The 26997-nt window shown below is 39.4% G+C and overlaps 1 protein-coding gene across 1 annotated transcript in view; it reads right to left on the bottom strand.

Moving 5' to 3' along the window:
- Window positions 1-2497: 2497 nt before the first annotated feature.
- Window positions 2498-26997, bottom strand: part of LOC115224531 — a 485382-nt gene continuing 460882 nt past the window's right edge. The window contains exons 6-8 of the mRNA XM_036513431.1: window positions 14718-14786; window positions 3005-3038; window positions 2498-2506 (exon numbers count right to left, since the gene is read on the bottom strand). Of these exons, the coding sequence (XP_036369324.1) occupies window positions 2498-2506; window positions 3005-3038; window positions 14718-14786 (112 nt within the window). The remainder of the gene's footprint in view (window positions 2507-3004; window positions 3039-14717; window positions 14787-26997) is intronic.

Raw genomic sequence — 26997 nt, 5'->3', positions numbered from 1 at the left:
GAGCACCGCCTTTAGTCGAGCGAATCGACCCCGGGACTTATTCTTTGGAAGCCCAGTACTTATTCTATCGGTCTCTTTTGCTGAACCGCTAAGTGACGGGGACGTAAACACACCAGCATCAGTTGTTCAAGCAATGCTAGGTGGACAAATACATACACACAAACACACACACACATACATATATATATATAAAAAGGAAATGAAGAAAATGCTGACAAAATAATTTAAGTAAGGGAGAGCGTATTTAATTTGGTGAAAGTTCTTTTTACCGGTTGCGCATTTGTTATGCTTATCAAAAGATATTTTTTTAAGAGAGATAGAGTTCCTTTCGGATAGATTTTTTTCTTTCATTTCCTTTTTTTATTATCACAACTCGTGTTCCACATCTCCTTTTTTAAATATATAAATATATATATATATATATATACATATATACAACAGGCCTCTTTCAGTTTCCGTCTACCAAATCCACTCACAAGGCATTGGTCGGCCTAGGGCTATAGCAGAAGACACTTGCCCAAGATGCCATGCAGTGGGACTGAACCCGGAACCATGTGGTTGGTAAGCAAGCTACTTACCACACAGCCACTCCTATGCCTTTATATTTATACAGATTACAGGGAAGATGTGAACTGCTGCTTGAAGTTTCACCACATGAATGGCATAATAACGTACAGGAATTATTACACATCACTAAATCTGTTCAGGCTAAACACCATCACTTTGTACTTCATATGATTATTGCTGCAGTCATAATCTGAAATGATTTCATTGTTTTGCCTTTTGTTTTTGCACCTGTAGGTGTAGCTGTGCGGTAAGGTATTTGCTTCCCAGCTACATGGTCTGGGGTTCAGTCCCACTGCATGGCACTTTGGGCAAGTGTCTTCTACTATAGCTGCAGGTCAACCAAAGCTTTTGTGAGTGAATCCAGGAGACAGAAACTGTATATATACATATATATATAAATATACAGGATGCAATAGGTAAATTGTTGCCATTTTATACTTTTCATTTCATGCATGCATATTGTTTGGTTTTGATTTTGTTGACTACACAGTATAGTAGGATCAGCTGGATACTGTCTGTGAAAAAAAAGCACTATCTATCTATCTATCAATATATCTATCTATCTGTCAGTCTATCTTTCTATTTATCTATCTGTCGATCTATCTATAACGACACAAGTATATGAATACATGATCGATAATGTTACTTTAATACAGTAAGGTTGGGGCTTCATCTAAAGCCAATAAAGATATCACACAGATCCAAGATCACCCCGACCCTAAAGGGCAAATAAAGCAACTGCTCTCCCCCTCTCTCTGTCTGTTTCTCTCTCTCTCTCACTCTTTCCCTATCACATTAAGATATCAAACGGTAGCATATGAGCAGAAGCACAACATTGTAGTTAGTGCAGTTACATAAACAGATGCAAACAGAATCAGAAACAACACCTTGGTTTATGCAATCACAACAAAAGGCACACATAGAGAAGTGCAGCACTTGTTAGAAGAGCCACATTAACAGGGGTGTGCACACAGAACAGAACGCCACATTCAATGCAATCGTATTCATAAGTGCATGCACATGTGGACACACCACCAAATTTAATGCAGTCAGAAAACCCAGTGCACATACATGCATAAGCACAATATTGCATTTAACGTAGTCACATACATAGATGGATGCACCTGCACAAACAACATTGCAGTCAGTGCAACCACGTTCATGGGTGCACATGCATATTGCAACACAACACAGCCATTTATGCAGTTACATACATAGGAACATGTATGGGCAGAAAGAGCACTGCGGTAAATGCAACCACATGGATGGGTGCACATGCATGCAGGAACACAACAGAGCAGGTGATGCTGTCACAGACAAAGTTATCAAGTGCATGCAGAAACAACATTGCAGTTAATGCAACCACAGGAATTGGTGCACATGTATACAGCAACACAACACTACACATGATGCCATCACATGAATGGGTGAAATCACATGTAAAAACAACACTGCAGTTAATGCAACCACACGAGTGGCTGCACATACTTACTGCAACACAATGCAGCAATTGATGCAGTCACATACATAGGTGCAAGCACATGCAGAAACAACACCACAGTAAAGACAATCACATGGATGAATGCACATGCAAACTGCAACACAACATTGCAGTTGATGCAGTCACATGTGTGGGTGCACACACATGCAGAGGCAACAGTGCAGTCAATGCAACCATATGGATGGGTACATATGCACATAGCAATACAACACTGCAGATGATGCCATCGCAGACATGAGGGGATACACATGCACAAGCAACACTCCAGTAAATACAACCACAAGAACGGGTGCATATGTATACAGCAACACAACACAGCAGCTGATGCAGTCACATACATGGGTGCCTTCACTGATGTTATTGAAATCGCCTAAATCAGGGATATCTGGGCTGCATGCACATGTAGGGAAAAAAACCACAGCATCGCAGTTAATACGACTGACGCACATGGGTAACATGCATGCAGAGATGACACAGCATTCAATGCAATCACATAAACAGGTGGGGGAAAGTACATGCAGAAACACAACACCGCAGTTAATGCACCCGCGTAAACAGGTGCATGCACATGCAATCAGATACCAGATTCTCTTTTACATACTCTGTCAGGTATACTGCAGCCTCCCCCACTGCTTTGCACAAACATACGAACATCTTCACTGCATAATACCCCACCTCACACACACACACACTACCACAAACACCCTACAACACACACCACCTTTTATTCTGTAAGTCTGTTCAATAACAGCATTATATGACAGCCAGCTCTATCAGTATTCTAAATTGGCTTCCCCAAAGTGTATGATGGGAATTTTCGATGTTTTGTCTCTTTATTTTATTTTTGTTCTTTTCTTTCTTGTTTCTTGTTATTTTTGTCGTTTTTATCTTAATTGTTATAATTATGTTTTTATTGTTCTTGTAGTTCTTGTTTGCTATTTTCTCCTTTGTTTGTTTCTTTCTTTCGTTCCTTTGTTTTCTTGAAACCCCCGTACACCCCCACCTCATCCCACCGTCCGCCTGCAAGAAAAATAATCCCACATCATTCTGAAACTCAGAGTTAAATACTGTAATGTCAGCATTTCGGTATTCAAAAGTAGCAGTGTGCGTGTGGACACACACACACACACATGCACATACTCACACATGTGTGAATACAAATCTATATGCATAAAATACATACAATACATATGATATAAATATATATATAAACATATATATATACTTTATTTAAAGCAGCAGAAAATTCAACAAAACCTGTTACTCTGAGTTTCACGTTCCCGCTCGCCAGATAGTTTTTGCTAGAATAGAACCGATATGTCAATTCTATCAAGACTAGTATAAATGCTACACCTTTAAAAATGGACTTGTTTGATTGGTCCTTTACAAATGACGGTCAATTTTCAAGCGATAAACAAAAAATGAGCTCAAAATATATATATATATATATATATATAAAAAATTATAAAATTCGAGGAAAAAACCTTACATCGAATCTTTGGTTAAAATACATATTGTCATTAATAAAGGAAATATAATTAATACATGGAAATTGAAAATAAAATGTTAAAATGCATTAAAATATATCCATATAGACTATAAGCTAAATTGATGACTCTTTGAGTGACTCTTTTTTCCACCTTGTTTCACATTTATGTGTTTACTCCAGTATATATATATATATATATATATATATATATATATATATATATATATAAGGATTTTAGTTGAACAGACCAACCACAGTGAATTATTCAGTTTTTAAAACCTGGTTCTTATTCTATCATGCTAATTTGCCAAACTACTAAGTCGCAGGGATGTAAACAAACCAACACCAGTTTTCAAGTGGGTGGGGAGACATACACAAACACACACACTCACGCACACATTTTTACAATTGGCTTCTGCACATTTTCTGCCTACCAGTTCCACTTCTACAAAATTCCAGGTCAGCCCAGGACAATAGTAGAAGACACTTGCCTAAAGTGTTATGTAGTTGGATTGAACCCAAACCATGTGATTGCAAAGCAAGCTTCTTAACCACACAGCCATGCCTATCATCATCACCATCATCATTATTTAACACCTGATTTCAAAAACGGCATGGGTTGGACAGTTTGACAAGAACCGGCAATCCAGACAACTGCTCCAAGCTCTACGCTCAGCTTTGGCATCGTTTCTATGGCTCAATACTATTCTTAATGCCAATCACTTTACAGATTTTACTGGATGCTTTTTATGTGGCACCAGCACTGTTGAGGTCACCAAACAGTTTTCAAAATAAAAATTCTTTCAAGTGAGGTGGGGCAGAGTGGAATAGTATTGGCAGAAGATGAGAAAATAAAGTACAACAGAGGGATACAAACAGGTGTCTTGCTGTAGAAAAGATAAGGGCTATACCCTGTTAGAAAAGATAAGAGAGAGATAGAGAGAAAGGAGAGAAACTGTAGTGGTGAAAATATGCCACTGATATCTAATTAGCAGTAAAACTTAAAACAAGGCATTTGGAGGAGTTGAGAGGTGGGTGCATTTCAAAATATATGGTTAACCTTATGAACATTATTTTTCTTTCTTTTAGTAAACCTGCAATTCGACCTTACCATTTTTCTCTATTGTCACAAAAACAAATTAAAAACATTTGTTTCTAAAGTTTATAGTACATTTCAATTTAAAAAGAAATAATTGATACTACAAACACACACCTACTCACACACATATATAGTTTACTGTTATGTTAAGTTAAGATCAAGTGAGAATAATAAGCCAGTTTGATCCCATTTAATCTAGTTGTTTTCACTAATATAACTAGCAGCTTCCTACTACTAATTTAAAAGCATTTCCCAAGAACCCATTGATATAAATTTATCAACTCCCATAACATCAAGATTAGCTACTCATGCTTAGTTAATACTGCTTCCAAAATTGGAAGTATCCATGTATCCCACACACTCCAACCTGTAACAACCAAAATTCTATCTCTTGTACATTAGGAGGATCATGTTTCCCAATAGCTATTTAAACAGTTACCCGAACATTATCCAATAGCATCGTGTGACACTACACAGGCATGACAAACAATAACTTTAAGGACAGAACCATGCAACAAATGCATTCTTTCAACTCCAGGGACAGGTGTACAACATGTACTCCTGGATATACGACGCTAGGCTTAGATGACTCAAATACCACAACAGGTTATATAACATCTGTGTTGATTATTGTCATTATTGCAAGTGTAAACCATTTCTGTGTATTTACTAGCATTTGTATTTATTTTATGCCCCCTCATGCACTCACAGACTGGTGGACAGATGGGTAGAGAAAGGGGTAGATGGACAGACAGAGAAGCAAATATGTGTGGATGTGTGTGAGAGGGGAGAGGGAGAAAAAGGGAGACATTGATGAGTGGATGGATGGATGGATGGATGGATGGGCAGGTAGATAGATAGATAAATAGATAGAGATAAATAGATAGATAGATAGACAAATAAACAGACAAAGAGGAAGGCAGACAGACAAAGAGAGAGAGAGACAGACAGACAGACAGATTGATCAATAGATCGGCAGATGATGCATAAATGATGGGCAGACAGATGAGCAGCCAGGCAGACAGACAAATAAAAAAAGAAAGAAAGAAAGATAGATAGATAGACAGATAGATAGATAGATAGATAGATAGACAGATAGATAGATAGATAGATAGATAGATAGATAGATAGATAGATAGATAGATAGATAGAGAGAGAGAGATAGATAGATAGATAGATAGATAGATAGATAGATAGATAGATAGATAGATAGATAGACAGATGATAGAGTAGAAAGATAGAGAGAAATAGATAGATAGATAGATAGATATATAGATAGATAGATAGAGAGAGAGACAGAAGACAGACAGAGAGAGACAGACAGACAGATAGATAGATGATAGAGATAGATAGATAAATAGGCAGATAGACAGACAGACTGACAAACAGACAGACAGACATACAGACAAACAGACAGACAGAGTTGCTACTGTTGCCTGGTATTTGAATCCCATTTGACATTTCTGAAACTATCTAATTATCAGGTAAGAAATTAGAAAAGTGCTGCTTTAATTTAATTATGCAAAAAATCGAAAAAAAAATATCAAAAGAAAAACGATAAAAGCTTTGAAAAAGAAATTATGCTTCAACATATCTGATTTCTTGAGAACATTCTTGAAAGGACCACCACCACCACTGCCACTACCACATCACCATCGGCAAGACTACTAATGCCACTGTTGATTCTACCACTACTATCACAACCACCACCACCACCATAGACACTATCACCACCACCACCACCGCCACTACCAACGCCACCACCACCATAGACACTATCACCACCACCACCATCACCACCACCACCACCACCACCATCACAACCACCATAGACACTATCACCACCACCACCATCACCACTACCACTACCACCACCACCACCATAGACACTATCACCACCATCGCCAAACCACCACCACCACCACTACTACCACCATCACCATAGACACCATCACTACCACCACCGCCACCACCACCGCCACTACCACCACCACCACTACCATAGACACTATCACCACAAGTACAACTACCACCTTCACAAATACCACTGCCATTATTTCAAAACACCAGCACCACCACCATCACTGCTACTGTGTCCACCATAAACACAACCATCACTGCTGCCACCACAACCACCACCACCTCAAACACCAAATAGGTGCAGGTGTGGCTGTGTGGTAAGAAGTTTGCTTGGAAACCACATGGTTCCAGGTTCAGACTCACTGCATGGCACCTTGAGCAAGTGTCTTCTACTATATACCATCAGGCCAAGCAAATCTTTGTGAGTGACTTTTGTCGATTGGAAACTGAAAGAAGCCCATCACATGGCTGTTCTCAATCACATGGTTACAGGTTCAGTCCACTATGTGCCACCTTGGTTAAGTGTCTTCTACTATAGCCCTGGGCCGACCAAAGCCTTGAGAGTGGATTTAGTTGATGGAAACGGAAAGACACATGTTGTGTGTATATATATATATATATCTTATATAAAACCCATTCTGTCTGTCTGTGTGTGTGTCTTCTAGGATCTCGGACATCCTCCATCCGATTGTGCTCAAATTTGATTTGTAGATACTGACAGTATTAGTGCGTGTATAAGTCTTGAAAAAATCACAAAAATTGATTCCAAGTGAGAATGCGATTGATAAAGCCGTGGGAACATGCATTTGTAAAATAATTTTTCTTGGAATAGAAAAAAAGTCTATCTTTATTTCTTCTTCTGCTGGTGTCTCAAATTTAGGTTAAATCAGTGTTTCTCAAAGGGGAGGCCTATGGGACGGTCGGACAAGTTGTTTTGAGAAAATTTGGTTCAAATGTTTCACAATAGGCGCAGGAGTGGCTGTGTGGTAAGTAGCTTGTTTACCAACAACATGGTTCCGGGTTCAGTCCCACTGTGTGGCACCTTCTACTATAGCCTCGGGCCGACCAAAGCCTTGTGAGTGGATTTGGTAGACGGAAACTGAAAGAAGCCCGTCATATAATGTATATATATATATATATATATATATATGCGTGTGTATGTTTGTGTGTCTGTGTTGTGTCCCCCTAGCATTGCTTGACAACCGATGTGGTAGGTTTTATGTCCCTGTTACTTAGCGGTTCGGCAAAAGAGACCGATAGAATAAGTACTGGGCTTACAAAAGAATAAGTCCCGGGGTCGAGTTGCTCGATTAAAGGCAGTGCTCCAGCATGGCCGCAGTCAAATGACTGAAACAAGTAAAAGAGTAAAAGAGTAAAGAGTAACTCAGCACCGTCCATTGGACGGGGGGGGTCATTTTGCTCGTATATGTATATATATATATATACTAAAGAGGTGAGGACCAAAATCCTTCAAAGGGATGTCTAACATTATGTAATGCCTGAGGAAGAATCTAATTTTTATTTCAGGAAGAGTTTTTCGTTTTTTGTCTTTGGACTAAATCAGACTCTGGAACAACTTATAGAATGAATTTTGGTTGCGTACCAACTTGGATTAAAGCTCGTCTACAACTACAATATTTCCTTTCATTATACTTCGTGGGAAGTAGCTTGCTTACTAACCACATGGTTCCAGGTTCAGTCCCACTGCGTGGCACCTTGGGCAAGTGTCTTCTACCATAGTCTCGGGATTTGGTAGACGGAAACTGAAAGAAGCCCATAGTATATATGTATATATATATATATATATGTATGTGTGTGTTTGTGAGTTTGTACATCTGTGCTTGTCCCCCCCAACATCACTTGACAACCAATGGTGATGTGTTTACGTCCCCGTAACTTAGCAGTTCATCAAAAGAGACCGATAGAATAAGTACTAGGCTTACAAAGAATAAGTCCTGAAACAAGTAAAAGAGTATATATATATATAATATATATATATATATATATATACACACACACTCACACACGTGTGTGTGTGTCTACATGTGTGATTTTGTGTCCATGTTTGTCGTCCACCACCATTTGGCACCCAGTGTTGTTGTAACCTAGCAGTGTGCCAAAAGAGACTGATATAATAAGCAGCAGGCTTTTCAAGAAAAGTGCTGGGCTCAATTCATCCAACTAAATTCTTCAACGCAGTGCCCCAGCATGGTCACTATTTAATAACTGGGACAAGTCAAAGATAAAAAAAAAAACCTAACCATGACCACCACAACTGGTACTGCCACTCCCACTACTACTACTCCTATTACTACTACTACTACTGCCACTACTGCTACTACTACCACCACCACCACAACAAGCATCTCCACCACCACCAGTCCTATCAACACCACCTGTGCCACAACTGGTACTATTACCATCACTGCCACGACTGGAAGTACCACTTTAACCACCATTACTACTGCCACCCAAACTAGCATCTCCAACATCATCACCGCAACTAACACCACTACCACTTCGACTACTACTGCCACCACTACAACCAGCATCACCATCACCACCGCAACCAAAGCGATCACTACTACCACCAGTGCTACTATTACCACTACCGCCACTACCAGTACTAGCCTCACCACTACCACCATGGCAACAACCTCCACTCCACCCCCTTACAACCTCACATGTTGTAATTAATCAACACAGACTGTGAAATAATCTTTAGACACTTCAAAGATGTAATGCGAAATGAAGGGAGGGGGGAGAAGGAGGAGATAGAAGGGGAGAGAGAGGGGGAGAGAGCGGGAGGAGAGAGTGGGAGGAGAGAGAGAGGCAAAGTGAGAGAGAGAGAGAGAAGAGACAGACAGAAAAAAGAGAGAGAGAGAGAGAAAGAAAGAAAAAGAAAGAAAGAAAAAAGAAAGAAAAAGTGAGAGAGAGACAGAAAGAGAGAGAGAGAGAGAAAGAGAGAAAGAAAGAAAGAAAGAAAAAAGAAAGAAAAAGTGAGAGAGAGACAGAAAGAGAGAGAGAGAAAGAAAGAAAGAGAGAAAGAAAGAAAGAGAAAGAAAGAAAGAAAGAAAAAGTGAAAGAGAGTGAGAGAGGTGACTGGCAAAAATAATGAGAAAGCGAAAGAGAGAGAGAGAGAGAGAGAGAGAGATGTGAGGAAGAGGCAATAAGAGAGAGAGGGAGAAAGAAGGAAAGAGAGAATGAGATAGAGAGAGAGAGGAGTGAGGGGCAGAGACAATGAGAAAGAAAGACAGAGAGAGTAAGACAAAGAGACAGAAAGAGAGATAAAAGAGAGTGGCGAGAGGCAGGCAGAGAGTGTGAGAAAGAGACAGACAGACAGACAAAAAGAAAGAGAGAGAGAGAGAGAGAGAGAGAGAGAGGTATGAGGCAGAAACAGTGAGATAGAGAGAGAGAAACAGAGAGAAAGAGGTGAGAGGTTGAAACAGTGAAAGAGAGAGAGAGAGAGAGGTGGAGATACAAGAAATGTGTAGAAGGGAGTGACAGTATGAAAGAGAGAGAGAAAGAGAGAGAAATAAAAACAAACAAGATTTTTGTTTTTTCTCTATTTTTGCTTTTATTTTTCATCCCCCACCCCGTCACAATTTGTGTTTCTCTAATACACACAATTCACACACACACACACACAATTCCACACACACACACAGAATTGCTCTCTTTTTCACACACAAAATCTCTTTATGCACACTTGATCTTGATCTCTATTACACACACACATACACACACACATGTACATAAGGCCTTTCTCACACTCAATCTCTGTCTTACTGCCTTACACACACACACACATACATATGTACATATATGTGCAGGAGTGGATGAGTGGTAAGTAGCTTGTTTACGAACCACATGGTTCCGGGTTCAGTCCCACTGCGTGGCACCTTGAGCAAGTGTCTTCTACTATAGCCTCAGGCCGACCAAAGCCTTGTGAGTGGATTTGGTAGACGGAAACTGAAAGAAGCCCGTCGTATATATGTATATATATATATATATATATATATATATGTGTGTGTGTGTGTGTGTGTGTGTCTGTATTTGTCCCCCTAGCTTTGCTTGACAACCGATGCTGGTGTGTTTATGTCCCCGTTACTTAGCGGTTCGGCAAAAGAGACCGATAGAATAAGTACTGGGCTTACAAAAGAATAAGTCCCAGGGTCGAGTTGCTCAATTAAAGGTGGTGCTCCAGCATGGCCGCAGTCAAATGACTGAAACAAGTAAAAAAAGAGTATAGTGCCATCCTCAGGCATCTCTATCTTACTGCCTCATACACACACACACACACACTATTCCACACACACATGCATAATGCCTTCCTCACACACACACACACACCCACCCCTAAAGAGAGAGGGTGTCCCTTTATCCCATTTGTGGTTATCCCTGATCATCATTCTCACCAAAAGCTCAAATAACTTGCTATTTCTGTTTGCTATACCTGGGTATTAGCAAGTATTAGGGACTAAAATCAATGGCTGAACCAGGGGTTTTCAACTAGGGTTCCGCGGAACCTTAGGGTTCCGCCAGTACAGTGCAGGGGTTCTGCAAGAAGTTACAAAACTGCTAAAATCGGCAGTAATTTTTAATTCTCCTGTGCAGATATGTGTGCATAAGACTATTAAATTATTGCACAGGGGTTCCTCGAGCCAGTGAAATGTTTCCTTGGGGTTCCGCTCCAGCAAAAAGTTTGAAAAGCACTGGGCTAAACTGACATATATCTGTGCCACACCCTCAGAATTTGGAGGACGGACAAAATTTCAAACAGCAATTCATAGAACAGAATGGCCGAAGCTCCCATCAATCAAGAAATTCTGGAAAGGAAATGGGGGTTGGATCGGTCACATTCTAAGGAGACCTCCAGGCAGCATTGCAAGACAAGTGTTAAATTAGCAACCTGAAGGAAAGAAGGTAGCTGGATGAATTAAGAAGACCCGTGGAGGTGCATGGATTAGTGGTTAGGGTGTGGGACTCATGATTGGAAGATCGTGGTTTCGATTCCTGCTCCGGGCGATGCATTGTGTTCTTGAGCAAAACACTTCATTTCATGTTGCTGCAGTCCACTTGGCTGGCAAAAGTAAGTAATCTTGTGATGGACTTGTGTCCCATCCAGGTGAGGGACATATATACGCCAGGGAAACTAGGAAACTGGCCCTACGAGTCAGTGCGACTCGAGAAGGTAACTTTGCCTAAGAAGACCTGGAAAGATGCATGGAGGATGAAGCAAAAGCAATCAGCCACTCTTGGTCTGCAATAATAAATGGCACTCGTGTCAGTGACACATATAAGGCACCTGTGCTGGGGACACATCAAAGGCACTCGTGCTGGGGACAATTGTAAGGCACCTGTGCTGGTGACACATAAAAGGCACTCGTGCCAGTGACACATATGTGGCACTTGTGCTGGTGACACATAAAAAGCACCCATACTGGTGACACATAAAAGGTATCCACTACACTCTGGGAGTGGTTGGCATTTGGAAGGGCATCCAGTCATAGAAATCAAGCCAAACCAGACTACTGGAGCCTGGTAGAGCTCTCCAGGTTACCAATTCCAGTCGATCCTTCTGACCCATGCCAGCATGGAAAATGGACTCTGATGATGATGATGATAATGTGGTACTATACAAGAGAAATGTGATCGTGGTCACTTATAAACCATCAAAACTGAATAACCAGTTCTTTAAGTTCTCAGACTCAAAGACAGTAATGTCCAGCGGCATTACTTTTTCTTTACAAGATCAACACCTGCTTTGGTTAAGAATTTTATTTTTTAAGGTGAAATGTTTATCCGACACTGACACAGACATATAATAATCCATTGTAGGATTGGTAGAAAAGTTCTTATCGTTGATTTCATGAGAGGAGAGTTGAAGAATCTTACCATTCTTCTTCAAGATAAGAGGATAGGCAAGTATTATCAACTTTGGTTGAAGCATTGTAAATGAAGAACGCAACTAAGCAAAAACGTAGTGCCTTTCTCTCTCTCTCTCTCTCCATTATATACTCTACTTTTCTTTCTCACTCTCTCACACATACATACACACACACACACACATACTCATTCACTTTTTCGCACAAACATTCCGTTCACACAAGCACGAAGTCCATTCAATTCTCTTTCTCATGCACACACACGCACTAAACATATACATATATATATATATAGGTAGATAGATAGATAGATAGATGGATGGATGGATGGATGGATGGATGGATGGATAATAATAATAAGGAATGGTTTACCCCTGGTAGCTTACTGGTATATTCTATCTTCTGTCTTTCATTTGCCATATATATCATCATCATCATCATCGTCATTTAATGTCCGCTTTCCATGCTGGCATGGGTTGGACGGTTTGACTGAGGACTGGTGAGCCAGATGGCTGCACCAGGCTCAATATGACCTGGCAAAGTTTCTACAGCTGGATGCCAACCACTCCAAGAGTGTAATGGTTGCTTTTTATGTGCCACCGGCATGAGGGCCAGTCAGGCATTTCTGGCAACGACCACACTCTAAAGGTGTTTTTACCTGCTACCTGCACAGGAGCCAGTCCAGCGGCACTACACAGGCAAGTACATATAGTTACTCTTTTTCTCACACATAATTTCTGCCTTACTCCCTCACACACACACACACACAAAGTTCCTTTTACCCCATTGATGGATACCCTTAAGATTCCTCTGTGTATGTGTGTGTGTGTTATACAAATGGATATGGAAGCACTCCGTCGGTTACGACGACGAGGGTTCCGGTTGATCCGATCAACGGAACAGCCTGCTCGTGAAATTAACGTGTAAGTGGCTGAGCACCCCACAGACACGCGTACCTTTTACGTAGTTCTCGGGGATATTCAGCGTGACACAGAGAGTGACAAGGCTGGCCCTTTGAAATACAGGTACAACAGAAACAGGAAGTAAGAGTGAGAGAAAGTTGTGGTGAAAGAGTACAGCAGGGTTCACCACCATCCCTGCCGGAGCCTCGTGGAGCTTTAGGTGTTTTTGCTCAATAAACACTCACAACGCCCGGTCTGGGAATCGAAACCACAATCCTATGACCGCGAGTCCGCTGCCCTAACCACTGGGCCATTGCGCCTCCACTGTTATACAAATATGATGTATGGGAGGAGAGAGAAGGCAAAAAGGGAGGGCCAGTATGAGGTAATACCTAACTGAGAGAGAGAGAGAGAGACAGAGAGAGAGAGACATACAGACAGAAATTTCACGTAAGTAAGTGAGCTGTTGGTAACCAATCGACCCTCACCACTCACCTCCTCCAGTACACATGCACACATGTTTAACATGCTAAAAGAAACAACCAAACTGCCCTCAGTTAGCATTCTGATGTCTTCTAAAACTAATGGCCCCATTGAATATAATGCACAAAATGATGGACTTGTCTCAGCTAAAGCACAAATGAACACTGGGTAACTTGGTCAAGGTAGACGTAGCACTAAGTAGTCACAAAAACAATAACAATATCCCTTCTCATATGGGGATTTGAGTTTAGGATCACAATAATCTCATCCAAATTACAAGGTTCTAGGTCTAATCCTTCTGTGTCAGTGCTTTGAGCAAACAAATACATTGACTCAAATACATTGAATCAAAATACATTGACTCAAATACAATGACTCAAATACATTGACTCAAATACAATGACTCAAATATGGCAACTCAAATACGTTGGTTCAAATACGTTGACTCAAAAAATAAACACATTGAGTCAAACACATTGACTCAAATATGTTGACTCAAATATGTTGACTCAAATACGTTGATTCAAATGCGTTGACTCAAATACGTTGACTCAAATGGATAGTTTAAATACATTGGCTCAAATACATTGAGTCAAACAAATTGACTCAAATACATTGACTCAGACATGTTGACTCAAATACAATGATTCTGATATATTGACTCAAACACATTGACTCAAATACGTTGGTTCAAATATGTTGACTCAAACACATTGACTCAAATACTTTGACTCAAATATGTTGACTCAAACACATTGACTCAAATACTTTGGCTCAAATATGTTGACTCAAATACATTGATTCAAATACATTGACTCAAGTTGACCTAAGCATTGACTCGAGTTCAAACAGAGAAAATAAAGAAAAAGAAGAAAGAGTGGAGTCAAAAAGGAGAAGAGCGAAAAGAAATGAAGTAATTGAGACTTACCTTGATTTTCTTTTACACCTGTGCTGTGGAGATGCAGACCCTGACGACACACTGGATTCTCGAGAGATACTGAAATAAAGAAAAGAAACAGGTGTTTATGGATCAACTGGGGTAGACTGTCTCATTATCAAAAAAGGGTTCAGCAAGGCACAGCTGGGTGCTGGTGTCCTGGTTTGCTGCAGTTATTAGGATATAGGATCTGTATGGAGTTACCTTCTCCTAAAGGGGTAGCCAAAGAGGTGAAGGACCTCTTCTGCCCTGGGTTCATTGGGGTGTCTGAGTGTTATCACCTTCAGGAAGCAATTGCATGACATGCTAATTAACCCACAGCTAGAATTCCAACAGGTGCTTCTACTCCAGTTCAGAGTAGAGCTGGGGTCCATAATGGCTAAGAGGTGGTTCCACAATCCTCACAAGTCTGGAACTCCCAAACTGGAGCCCCGCAACTGGATGCAGTTTAAAATCAAACCCAATACGGTCAAATATATAAGTTTCAAATTTTGGCACAAGGCCAGCAATTTTGGGTAGGGAGCAAGTCGATTAGATCAACCCCAGTGCTCAACTGGTACTCATTTTACTGACTCCAAAAGGACAAAAGGTAAAGTCGACCTCAGTAGAATTTGATCTCAGAACATAAAGACATATGAAATACTGCTTAGCATTTTGCCTGGCATGCTAACCATTCTTATTTCTTTATTGCCCACAAGGGGCTAAACATAGAGGGGACAAACAACGACAGACAAACGGATTAAGTCAATTACATCGACCCCAGTACACAACTGGTACTTAAGTTATTGACCCCGAAAGGATGAAAGGTAAAGTTGACCTTGATGGAATTTGAACTCACAACGTAATGGCAGACGAAATACCGTCAAACATTTTGCCCAGCGTGCTACTCATTCTGCCAGCTCACTGCTTTGCATGGCTGATTATATTAGATACTAGCAGTATCACCCAGCATTGCTCGGGTTTGTTTAGACCCTTTAGAATTGGAATATTTGAAAAATAAAAATTTTGCTTTATTTAGCTTGTTATTCTCCTTAAGTGAACCTTTTTCTGGTTGAAATACACCAAAAAATGGCGACACAGCAGTGAAAAAATCGTAAAAAATAGGGATTTTCATAGGAAAAAATCACCTTTTTGATGTAAACAATTTTTGGTCCTAACATGGTCCGATTTTGATTTTTTCTTCTACGGAAGGAAAAGCAAACCTTCTTCTATCATACGCTCAATGTTGGTCAACTTGTGCTACAGGGTCTCAGAGGAGATAGTGTTAGACAAATTCAGCTTTATATATATATATACTCTTTTACTTGTTTCAGTCATTTGACTGTGGCCATGCTGGAGCACCACCTTTAGTCGAGCAAATCGACCCCGGGACTTATTCTTTGTAAGCCCAGTACTTATTCTATCGGTCTCTTTTGCCGACCGCTAAGTGACGGGGACGTAAACACACCAGCATCGGTTGTCAAGCAATGCTAGGGGGACAAACACAGACACACAAACATATACACACACACTTATATATATATACATATATACGACAGGCTTCTTTCAGTTTCCGTCTACCAAATCCACTCACAAGGCTTTGGTCGGCCTGAGGCTATAGCAGAAGACACTTGCCCAAGATGCCACGCAGTGGGACTGAACCCGGAACCATGTGGTTGGTTAGCAAGCTACTTACCACACAGCCACTAGGGATAAATAAAACAAAACTATGGAGGTAATCTACAACTGAGAATTACTCAATATCCTTTTTTGCCATAGGCACATGGCAGACATAGGAAGCTGGACATAGTCTTAATTGAGAAAGAAAACAAACTGTGCTGGATCATAGATATAGCATGCCCAGCTGACAACAAGGTATGCGATAAGGAAGAAAGAAAAGGTTAGCTTGGGAAGGTAAGCAGTTGTGGTCAATGAAAAAAAGGTAGCAGTAGTACCAATAATTGTCAGAGCCTCAGGAACAGTGAGCAAAAATCTCGAGAAATATGAGGAACAAGTAGGGGCTGCAATAAGGGTGGAGCACTTGCAGAAAACAGCACTGCTTAGAACTGCTCGAACACTCCAGAAGGTGCTCGAAAAATAAGAGGTGTTTCTTTAGTTCACTGGTTGTGAACAGCTGACATCGTAGTAGTACATCTTCAGCATTAGAAGCTGTGCAAAGGCAACAATAATAATAATAATAATAATAATAAAAATAAAAATAATAATAATAATTATAATTATTACTATTATTATTATTATTTTTACTGTTATTATTATTATTGACTGACAGAGCAGTGCATGCCATCAAAGTGACACTGGCATAAAATATACAAAGCCCATTATACCCATTACATATGAAATACTGCTTAGCATTTTGCCTGGCATGCTAACCATTCTTATTTATTTATTGCCCACAAGGGGCTAAACATAGAGGGGACAAACAACGACAGATAAACGGATTAAGTCAATTACATTAACCCCAGTACACAACTGGTACTTAAGTTATTGACCCCGAAAGGATGACTACCTGTCTGATAAGGGTACACGGGGCATATGCATCACAACCATATGTGCACAACATGGTGATCTCATATCAAGATAAACAACACATGACCTTGCAGGTGGGGCCCAGTTAGAATTTTCTTCAGGTCGAGAAGCCTATCCCACTCAAAAGGTCCCCGAATAAGGGTTGTTTAGGGATGTTAAACGAAACACCCATGATTCCAGAGGTACATTATTCAAACCCCAAAGAATTCCTCTCAACACATGGCTATGATGCTCCTCCACTATTTCTGCTCGTGATCAGAGATGCACATATCGTCAGCCACTAAGGGACATGGTCAACTGGTTAAGGTCAAACAAGTGACAAGCAAATCTGTGGTATTGAGCAGAATATTTGCTGTAGCCCATCTTTTATACCAAGACAAAACAATGTACATGATAACACTTTCAATCAGTTAAGATCAGAAGCCACGAGAGGCATTGCCTGGTACTGCATCAGGGCATTTATTATCATTATTATTATTATTATTATTATTATTGAGTGAGAGAGCAGTTCATGCCATCAAAGTGACACTGGGGTAAAATATATGAAGCCCAATATACCCATCATGACTACCCGTCTGATAAGGGCACACCAGGCACATGCATCACAACCATATGTGCGCGACATGGTGATCTCATATCAAAATAAACAGCACATGACCTTGCAGGTGGGGCCCATTTAGAATTTTCTTCAGGTTGAGTAGCCCATCCTGCTCAAACGGTCCCTGAATAAGGGTTGTTTAAGGATGTTGAAAAACCTACCCATGTCTCCAGAGGTGAATTATTCAAACCCCAAAGAATCCCTCTCAACACATGGGTATGATGCTCCCCCACTACTTCTGCTCGTGATCAGAGATTCACATATCGTCAGCCACTAACATGCTCAACTGGAACTGGTTAAGGTCAAACAACTGACAAGCAAATCTGTGGTATTGAGCAGAATATTTGCTGTAGCCCATCTTTTATACCAAGACAAAACAATGTACATGATAACACTTCCAATCAGTTAAGATCAGAAGCCATGAGAACCTCTGCCTGGTACTGCATCAGGGCATTTTATTATTATTATTATATTATTATTATTATTATTTATATTATTATTATTATTATTATTATTATATTATTATTATTATTTATATTATTATTATTATATTATTATTATTATTATATTATTTTATATTATTATTATTATTATTATTATTATTATTATTATTTTATTATTATTATTATTATTATATTATTATTATTATTTATATTATTATATTATTATTATTATTATTATTATTATTATTATTATTTATATTATTATTATTATTATTATTATTATTTATATTATTATTATTATTATTATTATTATTATTATTATTATTATTATTTATATTATTATAATGATAATGATTTCTTTTCAATATCAGAGAAATAGAATAAATACAGAATTGTGAAGGATTCTCTCTGAACAGTAAATATTTAAAGATTTAGGTTGGGAAATACTGAAGGTTCTTAGATCTTCTTTAAATATTTGAGAAATGAAATCCAATCTGTAAATCTCATAAAGATATTCTGTTGAGAGATTAAGATTATTGAAAAATGATAATCTGTATTTGGAAGTCTTTTATCTTTCTGATTTTTATTTCTATTTATTTTTTTGTCTTTTACTTGTTTCATGTATTGGACTGCATGAGGCCATACTGGTTTTAGAAGACATCAGAATGCTAACTGAGGGCAGTTTGGTTGTTTCTTTTAGCATGTTAAACATGTGTGCATGTGTACTGGAGGAGGTGAGTGGTGAGGGTCGATTGGTTACCAACAGCTCACTTACTAACGTGAAATTTTTGTATGTCTGTATGTCTCTCTCTCTCTCTCTCTCTCTCTCTCTCTCAGTTAGGTATTACCTCATACTGGCCCTCCGTTTTTGCCTTCTCTCTCCTCCCATACATCATATTTGTATAACAGTGGAGGCGCATAAAGGTTTTAGTTGAACAAATTGACCCCAGAACTTATTTTTTCAATCAGGTACTTATTCTATGTGTCTCTTTTGCCGAACCATTAAGATGCAGCGATGTAAACAAACCAACACTGGTTGTCAAGCAGTGGAAGAGGTGGCAAACACAAACGTATGCATATAAACACATACACACACACATACCCCACCACACACATACACATATATATTACACACATACACACATATATATATATATATACTCTTTTACTCATTTCAGTCATCTGACTGTGGCCATGCTGGAGCACCGCCTTTAATCAAGCAAATCGACCCCGGGACTTATTCTTTCTAAGCCCAGTACTTATTCTATCGGTCTCTTTTGCCGAACCGCTAAGTGACGGGGACATAAACACACCAGCATCGATTGTCAAGCAATGCTAGGGGAACAAATACAGACACACAAACATGCATGCACACGCATACATATATATATATACATATATACGACGGGCTTCTTTCAGTTTCCGTCTACCAAATCCACTCACAAGGCTTTGGTCAGCCCGCGGCTATAGTAGAACATACTTGCCCAAGGTGCCATGCAGTGGGACTGAACCCGGAACCATGTGGTTGGTAAGCAAGCTACTTACCACACAGCCACCAGACTGCAGCCATGCTGGAGCACTTCCTTAAAGGGTTTTTTAATTGAAGAAATAAACCCCACGACTTACTCTTTATAAGCCTAGTAATTATTTTATCAGTCTCTTTTAATGAACTGATGAGTGGAGGTATAGCATCACTAGTTAAGCAAGAGACCAAGAAAACTCCTTGTAACACCAAAGATGAACTGAAGGCAAGGATTATAGCAGCATTCACCAACTTAAACAAGGAGACCATCCAGAAGAGTTGCAGGAGATTCCAAAGTCACCTGGAGGCCATGGTTGAAGCGAACAGTGATTTTATTGAATAAATTTACTCTTTAGTATTTCCAGATATTTTTATGTAATTTTGGTAAATATATCTGTAAAAATGAGATGTCAGTGTTACTTTCATTTTTGCATAACTTAGATGACAATATATTCACCACACCCTGTATGTATGTATCTCTCTCTCTCGGCATGTGTGCATATATATATATATATAAATCAAAATATATATAAATCAAAATCAAAATCAAAATCAAATCAAATCAGATATCAGAAAGCAGAACCAAAATCGAAATCGATCAATATCAATGGAAATTGCAGCTGTGATACCAGTGCCGGTGACAAGTAAGCGAACCGTCCGATCGTGGCCATTGCCAGCGCCGCCCCGACTAGCCTCTGTGCTGGTGGCACGTAAAAAGCACCATCCATTCGTGGCTGTTGGCAGCCTTGGCTGGCCCCCGTGCCGGTGGCACGTAAAAAGCACCATCCATCCGTGGCCGTTTGCCAGACCCATCTGGCACCTGAGTGGGTGGCACGTAAAAAGCACCCACTACACTCACGGAGTGGTTGGCGTTAGGAAGGGCATCCAGCCGTAGAAACACTGCCAGATCAGACTGGGCCTGATGCAGCCTTCTGGCATCCCAGACCCCAGTTGAACCGTCCAACCCATGCTAGCATGGAAAGCGGACGCTAAATGATGATGATGATGATGATGATGATATGTATATATATATATATATATAAAATACAAAATGGGACAAGAACGCAAAACATCTGGATAGTTAGGTGATACAAAAATAGGACAACAAAACATCCAGGCAGACGATACAAAGAAAACAAGGAAGGGTCATTTGATGTTTTCTTTCCTCAGTCAAGCACCAGATTATCTTCATAATTTTGGCTGATTATACTTGAGATTGCTCCAATCTGGCCAGCCCCAAGGAAAAACTAAGCTAAGAGCATTAGATTCCTTGGAAGAGAGCAGCGAATGTATACAAAAACAAGGACGGAATAAAACGGACATTAAACAAATACAATAAAAATAATAACAGGACATAACAACAGGTGTCTTTCGACTAAGGACGAATTAAATTAAGCTGGCATGTGTGTATATATATATATATATATATACATACACACACATGTAGCCTGTAGTGTCAACATGTGGTATAGACTTTCTAATATTGTCCCTATCTTTCCTAATTCTGCTGCATTTTACATGGAATTTTTCATCCTCCGAAGTCGTCTTGGTGTAAAAGTCAATCTGATTTCCTTTGGCTGTAAATTTAGTGTTTGAAAAATTTTACTTGTATGCCGGAAAATATCGTATAAATGAAACTATGACCAACCATCCGTAACACTCAACGCAAACCACCATCCGTCACCATCGACAACCATTACTGCTCTTAAGCACCAGACATACCACCAGCAAAGATGTTCATTACTATCTGCACCATCACCAGCAGCACCACCACCACCACAACCAACACCACCACTAAAAGCAACAACACAACTATCACCATAGCCACCAAACAACCAATCATATTCACTGCCACCGCCAACACAACCATCACCAACACCACCACCACCAAGAGTATCACCAATGCCACACAGCGGTGCCAATAATAAATTTTCACCATCACCATGCTACGTCCACATCACCACAAGCAACACTACCATCATCATCATCATCATCATCATTATTGTCCACTACTACCACCACTACAACCACTACTACTACTACTACTACTACAACTGCCATTAGTATCACTGTCACCATCATTATTGTCCACAACACCATCACCACCACCTCCACTACTACTACCACCACTACTACCACCATTACTACTACTACCACCACCATTACTACTACTACTACCACCACCACCACTACCACCATTACTACTGCTACCACCATTACTACTACTACTACCACCACCATTACTACTACTACCACCAACACCATTACTACTACCACTACTACTACTACAGCCATTACTATGACCGTTGCCGTCATTGTTGTCAATGTCGCAACTATCATCATTGTCATCGTCACCATAAATCTAATGAAGAAATTAACAGAAATTTTGCAATTGGTTGTTCTTTGTGAAATTCCTTTAATCTGGCAGATGGCATTCGGAAACATGGAAAACCAATATTAGGCATTGAATACATTAGAGAGAACAATGCATGGATGTATATTCAGGCACATGCAGGCAGGCACACGTCTGTGGGTAGATTTGTGTATACGCATTATATATATACATATATATATATACGTATATATATAGAATATATATACGTTTAAATATTTGTTGTGCAAGATTTTTTATGTGAAGTCGTGTGTTGAAACAGATATTGTTATATTTCGGAATGGTCTATTGCCAGTTTAGCCAATAAAAACACACGCACTATATATTTGGTGTTATTTTGCTTCAGTGATATTTATTTTTTACATTACTAATCTTATTTCGGCCAAAGTTCTTTCGTCACACTCCTGTGACCGCATCAGTGGTCCTTTGCTTTCTCTTTCTTAATTTCTTATTATGTAAATGGTCATTTGCCAGTTTAGCCAATAAAAACACACGCACTATATATTTGGTGTTATTTTGCTTCAGTGATATTTTTTTTTACATTAATCTTAATCTTATTTCGGCCAAAGTTCTTTCGTCACACTCCTGTGCCGCATCAGTGGTCCTTTGCTTTCTTCTTTCTTAATTTCTTATTATGTAAATGGTCATTTTGCCAGTTTAGCCAATAAAAACACACGCACTATATATTTGGTGTTATTTTGCTTCAGTGATATTTATTTTTTACATTAATCTTAATCTTATTTCGGCCAAAGTTCTTTCGTCACACTCCTGTGACCGCATCAGTGGTCCTTTGTTTTCTTCTCACTTACTTGTGTCTCTCCTTACTAACCGTCAGCCATTTTGTATAAGTGAGAAGAAAACAAAGGACCACTGATGCGGTCACAGGAGTGTGACGAAAGAACTTTGGCCGAAATAAGATTAAGATTAATGTAAAAAATAAATATCACTGAAGCAAAATAACACCAAATATATAGTGCGTGTGTTTTTATTGGCTAAACTGGCAATATGACCATTCCGAAATATATATATATATATATATACATATGCATGTACACACACAAACTCACACACATGCAAATATGTGTGTGTGCACGTGTGTGTGTGTGTGTGTGTGTGTGTGTGCATACACATATATACATTTATACATACACAGGCACTTTGCCTACGCATATATGTGAAAACATAAATACACGTTCTGAGGATAACATAAGGTTGCATGCATGTGCAGAATGCTTGGCCTCCTACATGTTGCATGGAAATTAAGGAGCAGGTAATTCAGTTGGTCAGAAAACTGAATCCTCATCTCATCATGCAATAGGAAATCACCACCACCACTACCACCACCACTACCACCACCACGTGTGTATACATATATATATATATCTTATGATAAAAGGCAGATTTTCTCTGCCTGTGACTATGTTTCTTTTTAATACAATTGTACAATATAGAGTTTCTTCAATTGGAATTTACCTATGATTTTTCGAAGTAGATTTGATTGGGTCATGGCATATAAATTCTTTTCAATTTGACCCCCAATTAAGCAAAAATTCGAGAAAACTAAATATTTTACGATTTGCCTCTCTCATTTCAACTGCTTCACTCCGACTATTACCACACTTTCTCCTACTTTCTCTTTGAAAGTGTACCTTCAACCACTACTCAAAAAATACACAGGAAACAGAAACAAATAAATACATAACGATTTACTCCTCACACAATTTCTTCAATTGGAATTTACCTATGATTTTTCGAAGTACATTCCATTGGGTCATGGCATATAAATTTCTTTCAATTTCACCCCCAATTAAGTAAAAATTCAAGAAAACTCAATATTTTACGATTTCCCTCTCTCATTTCAAATGCTTTACTCGTCGCTAAGTTTTCGTAGTATTAATTTGCGAGCGTACTTCAGTTGTCAATTGTTGAAAGAAAGAAATTGTAAGCTAAGAAGGTGTGTGTGTGTGTGTGTGTGTCTGTGAGTGTGTGTGTGTCTGTGAGTGTGTGTGTGTAGGAAGTGAACGATAAAAATATGGCAAGAAGTGGACAGATGTACGTATATACATACATACATACATGTGTGTGTGTGTGTGTGTGTGTTATCTCTCTCTATGTAAAGCTAAAGTTGTCTGTGTGCGCCAGGTTTGGTAACCTTCAACTAACACTGTCTCCTCCGAGACCCTGCGGCGCAAGTTGACCAAACTTGAGAGTATGATAGAAGAAGGGTTGCTCTTCCTTCCGTAGAAATCGGACCATGTTAACACCAAAAATTATTTACATCAAAAAGGTGCTTTTTTCTATAAAAATCCCTATTTTTTACGATTTTTTCACTGCTTTGTCGCCACTTTTCAGTGTATTTCAACCAGAAAAATGTTCACTTGAAGAGAATAACAAGCTACATAATGCAAAATTTTTATGTTTCAAAAATTCCAATTCCAGAGGGTCGAAACAAACCCGAGCAACACCGGGCGATACTGCTAGTATTTATATATATATATACTCTTTTACTTGTTTCAGTCATCTGACTGTGGCCATGCTGGAGCACCACCTTTAGTTGCACAAATCAACCTCAGGAGTTATTCTTTGGAACCCTACTACTTATTCTATCAGTCTCTTTGCTGAACCACTAGGTTACAGGGACGTAAACACACCAGCATCGGTTGTCAAGGTACCACGCAGTGGGACTGAACTCGGAACCATGTGGTTGGTAAGGAAGCTACTTACCACACGGCCACTCCTGTGCCTATATAAATACAATTGAAGGGTGGCGAGCTGGCAGAAACATTAGCACGCCGGGCGAAATGCATAGTTGTATTTCATCTGCCGTTACATTCTGAGTTCAAATAATAAATAAAGTACCAGCTTCGCACTGGGGTTGATGTAATCGACTTAATCTGTTTGTCTGTCCTTGTTTGTCCCCTCTATGTTTAGCCCCTTGCAAGTAGTAAAGAAATATATATACAATTGAAGGTGTGTGGCTCAGTGGTTAGAGTGTTGTGCGTACGATTGTGAGGTTATGAGTTCGATTCCTGGACTGGGCTGCATGTTGTGTTCTTGAGCAAGATACTTTATTACACGTTGCTCCAGTTAACTTAGCTGTAGAAATGATTTGCAATACTGACATTGCCTTTCCCTGGGTAACCCTGGACTTCTTCTACAGGAAGACACCAGTTTCTGTCTCCCTATCACACTCTAACCCTTCATCATCTGACACAAGATGCCGCCTCCCCTCTCAAAGACTCTTTGTCTTGCAAAGTTACTTTGTTACCCTGCCAGTGCAGGTGCCACTTAAAAAGCACCCAGTCTACACTTAAGTGGTTGGCATTTGGAAGGGTGTCCAGTGGTTAAAACCACGTCAAAACTGACTTCACCTGTGCGAGTACTCTGTGGGCTGGTTGGTATTAGGAAGGGCATCCAGCCGTAAAATCCCTGCCAAATCAAATACAGAAGTCTGGTGCAGGTTTCTGCCTGGCCAGCTCCTGTCAAACTGTCAAACCCATGCCAGAAAGAAGGGGGGATGTTAAATGATGATGATGATACTGTTGGTGATATACATATATACATGGGGATAAAATATATAAATATTTAAGCATGTATATGTGTGGGTGTGTTACTGTCTCCTTATCATGGCATCATATGATAAAAAAGGGTACCAGTCATATCAAGGGGACCAGTGCCCTTTGTTTCCAATCTTCCATGAAAAAATGTCCGGTCATGGGGAAAGATCAGCTTACACAGAAACAGTTGAGGGTTGCTGAGAGGAAGGGCATTCAGCCACAGAAAAACACACCCCCCTCCACAACAAATGCCCTCTCACCCATGCAATCATGGAAAAATAAGATGTTAAAACGATGGTGATAGGCTGAGGGGGTAATACCTCTCCGTAGTAATTGTGTATTTACTTAGATAGCCACAAAGCAGGTGCGCATTACTGCAAATGAGTTGGTGAAATAATTAGCACATTTCACTATCACTAATAATGAGGTTTTCAGTTCTTATTCAGTGAAATATGCAGATTCTAGCTGAAGCTGTTGTTGTTGTTTTTCTCATGCTGAATGTCGACTTGGAGTGATTTCATTCAATGATTTATTGTTCAAAGACTTCTTTCCACCTGCTTACTCATCACTCACAATCTCGTTGAACTCGCATTTGTCTTACAGCAATCGGTTTCAAACGGATTCCTGTACAAACAGCTTGTATATAATGTTTAAACAAGAAACACACCTATAGTTTTTCTTCGAAGCCAGTGTGTTTTCCTTCTCAGCTACAGGATTTTATCCACGCGATGTACGGAAAACCAATCTGTCATGTCAGTTTGGCCTTCCATAGTTCATTTTAGCAACACACACACCTTCCGTATACCGTTACCATATATTCTAATGTTTTCTCGGATTGAGTTATAGTGTTGGAATTGACAGTTTGCTTACAGTTTTATTGTTTACTTCAGTGGCAGATTTTTCTTTATCTAGTTTTTGTGTGCCTTGAGAAAATCGACCAAGCATTACAGGAGAAGAAGAATTCCAATAAGCCAACCGTTTTGTGAGCAATGAAAGATGCCTGTTGTCGAAAATATTTAGCATGGAATTAGTTCAAATTTTTTGATGAATTCCCTCCAAGCAATTCATTAGTCAATAGCAAAAAAGAAACAATCACTTTTTACAAGGTATTTTCACAAAAGACCCCCTCGAAATAAATCTTCATTTAAATATAAAGACCAGTTAGAAATGGTTAAAATACAGGCATTGTTTCCAGCTCACCTGTAATTGTCAGAGACATTATCTTTCCCAAAG

The sequence above is a fragment of the Octopus sinensis genome, linkage group LG25 (assembly GCF_006345805.1).
Source record: "Octopus sinensis linkage group LG25, ASM634580v1, whole genome shotgun sequence".
NCBI classification, from domain to species: Eukaryota; Metazoa; Mollusca; class Cephalopoda; order Octopoda; family Octopodidae; genus Octopus; species Octopus sinensis.
The sequence above is the reverse complement of the archived record's forward strand: the minus strand, read 5'-3'. Positions and strand labels throughout refer to the sequence as shown.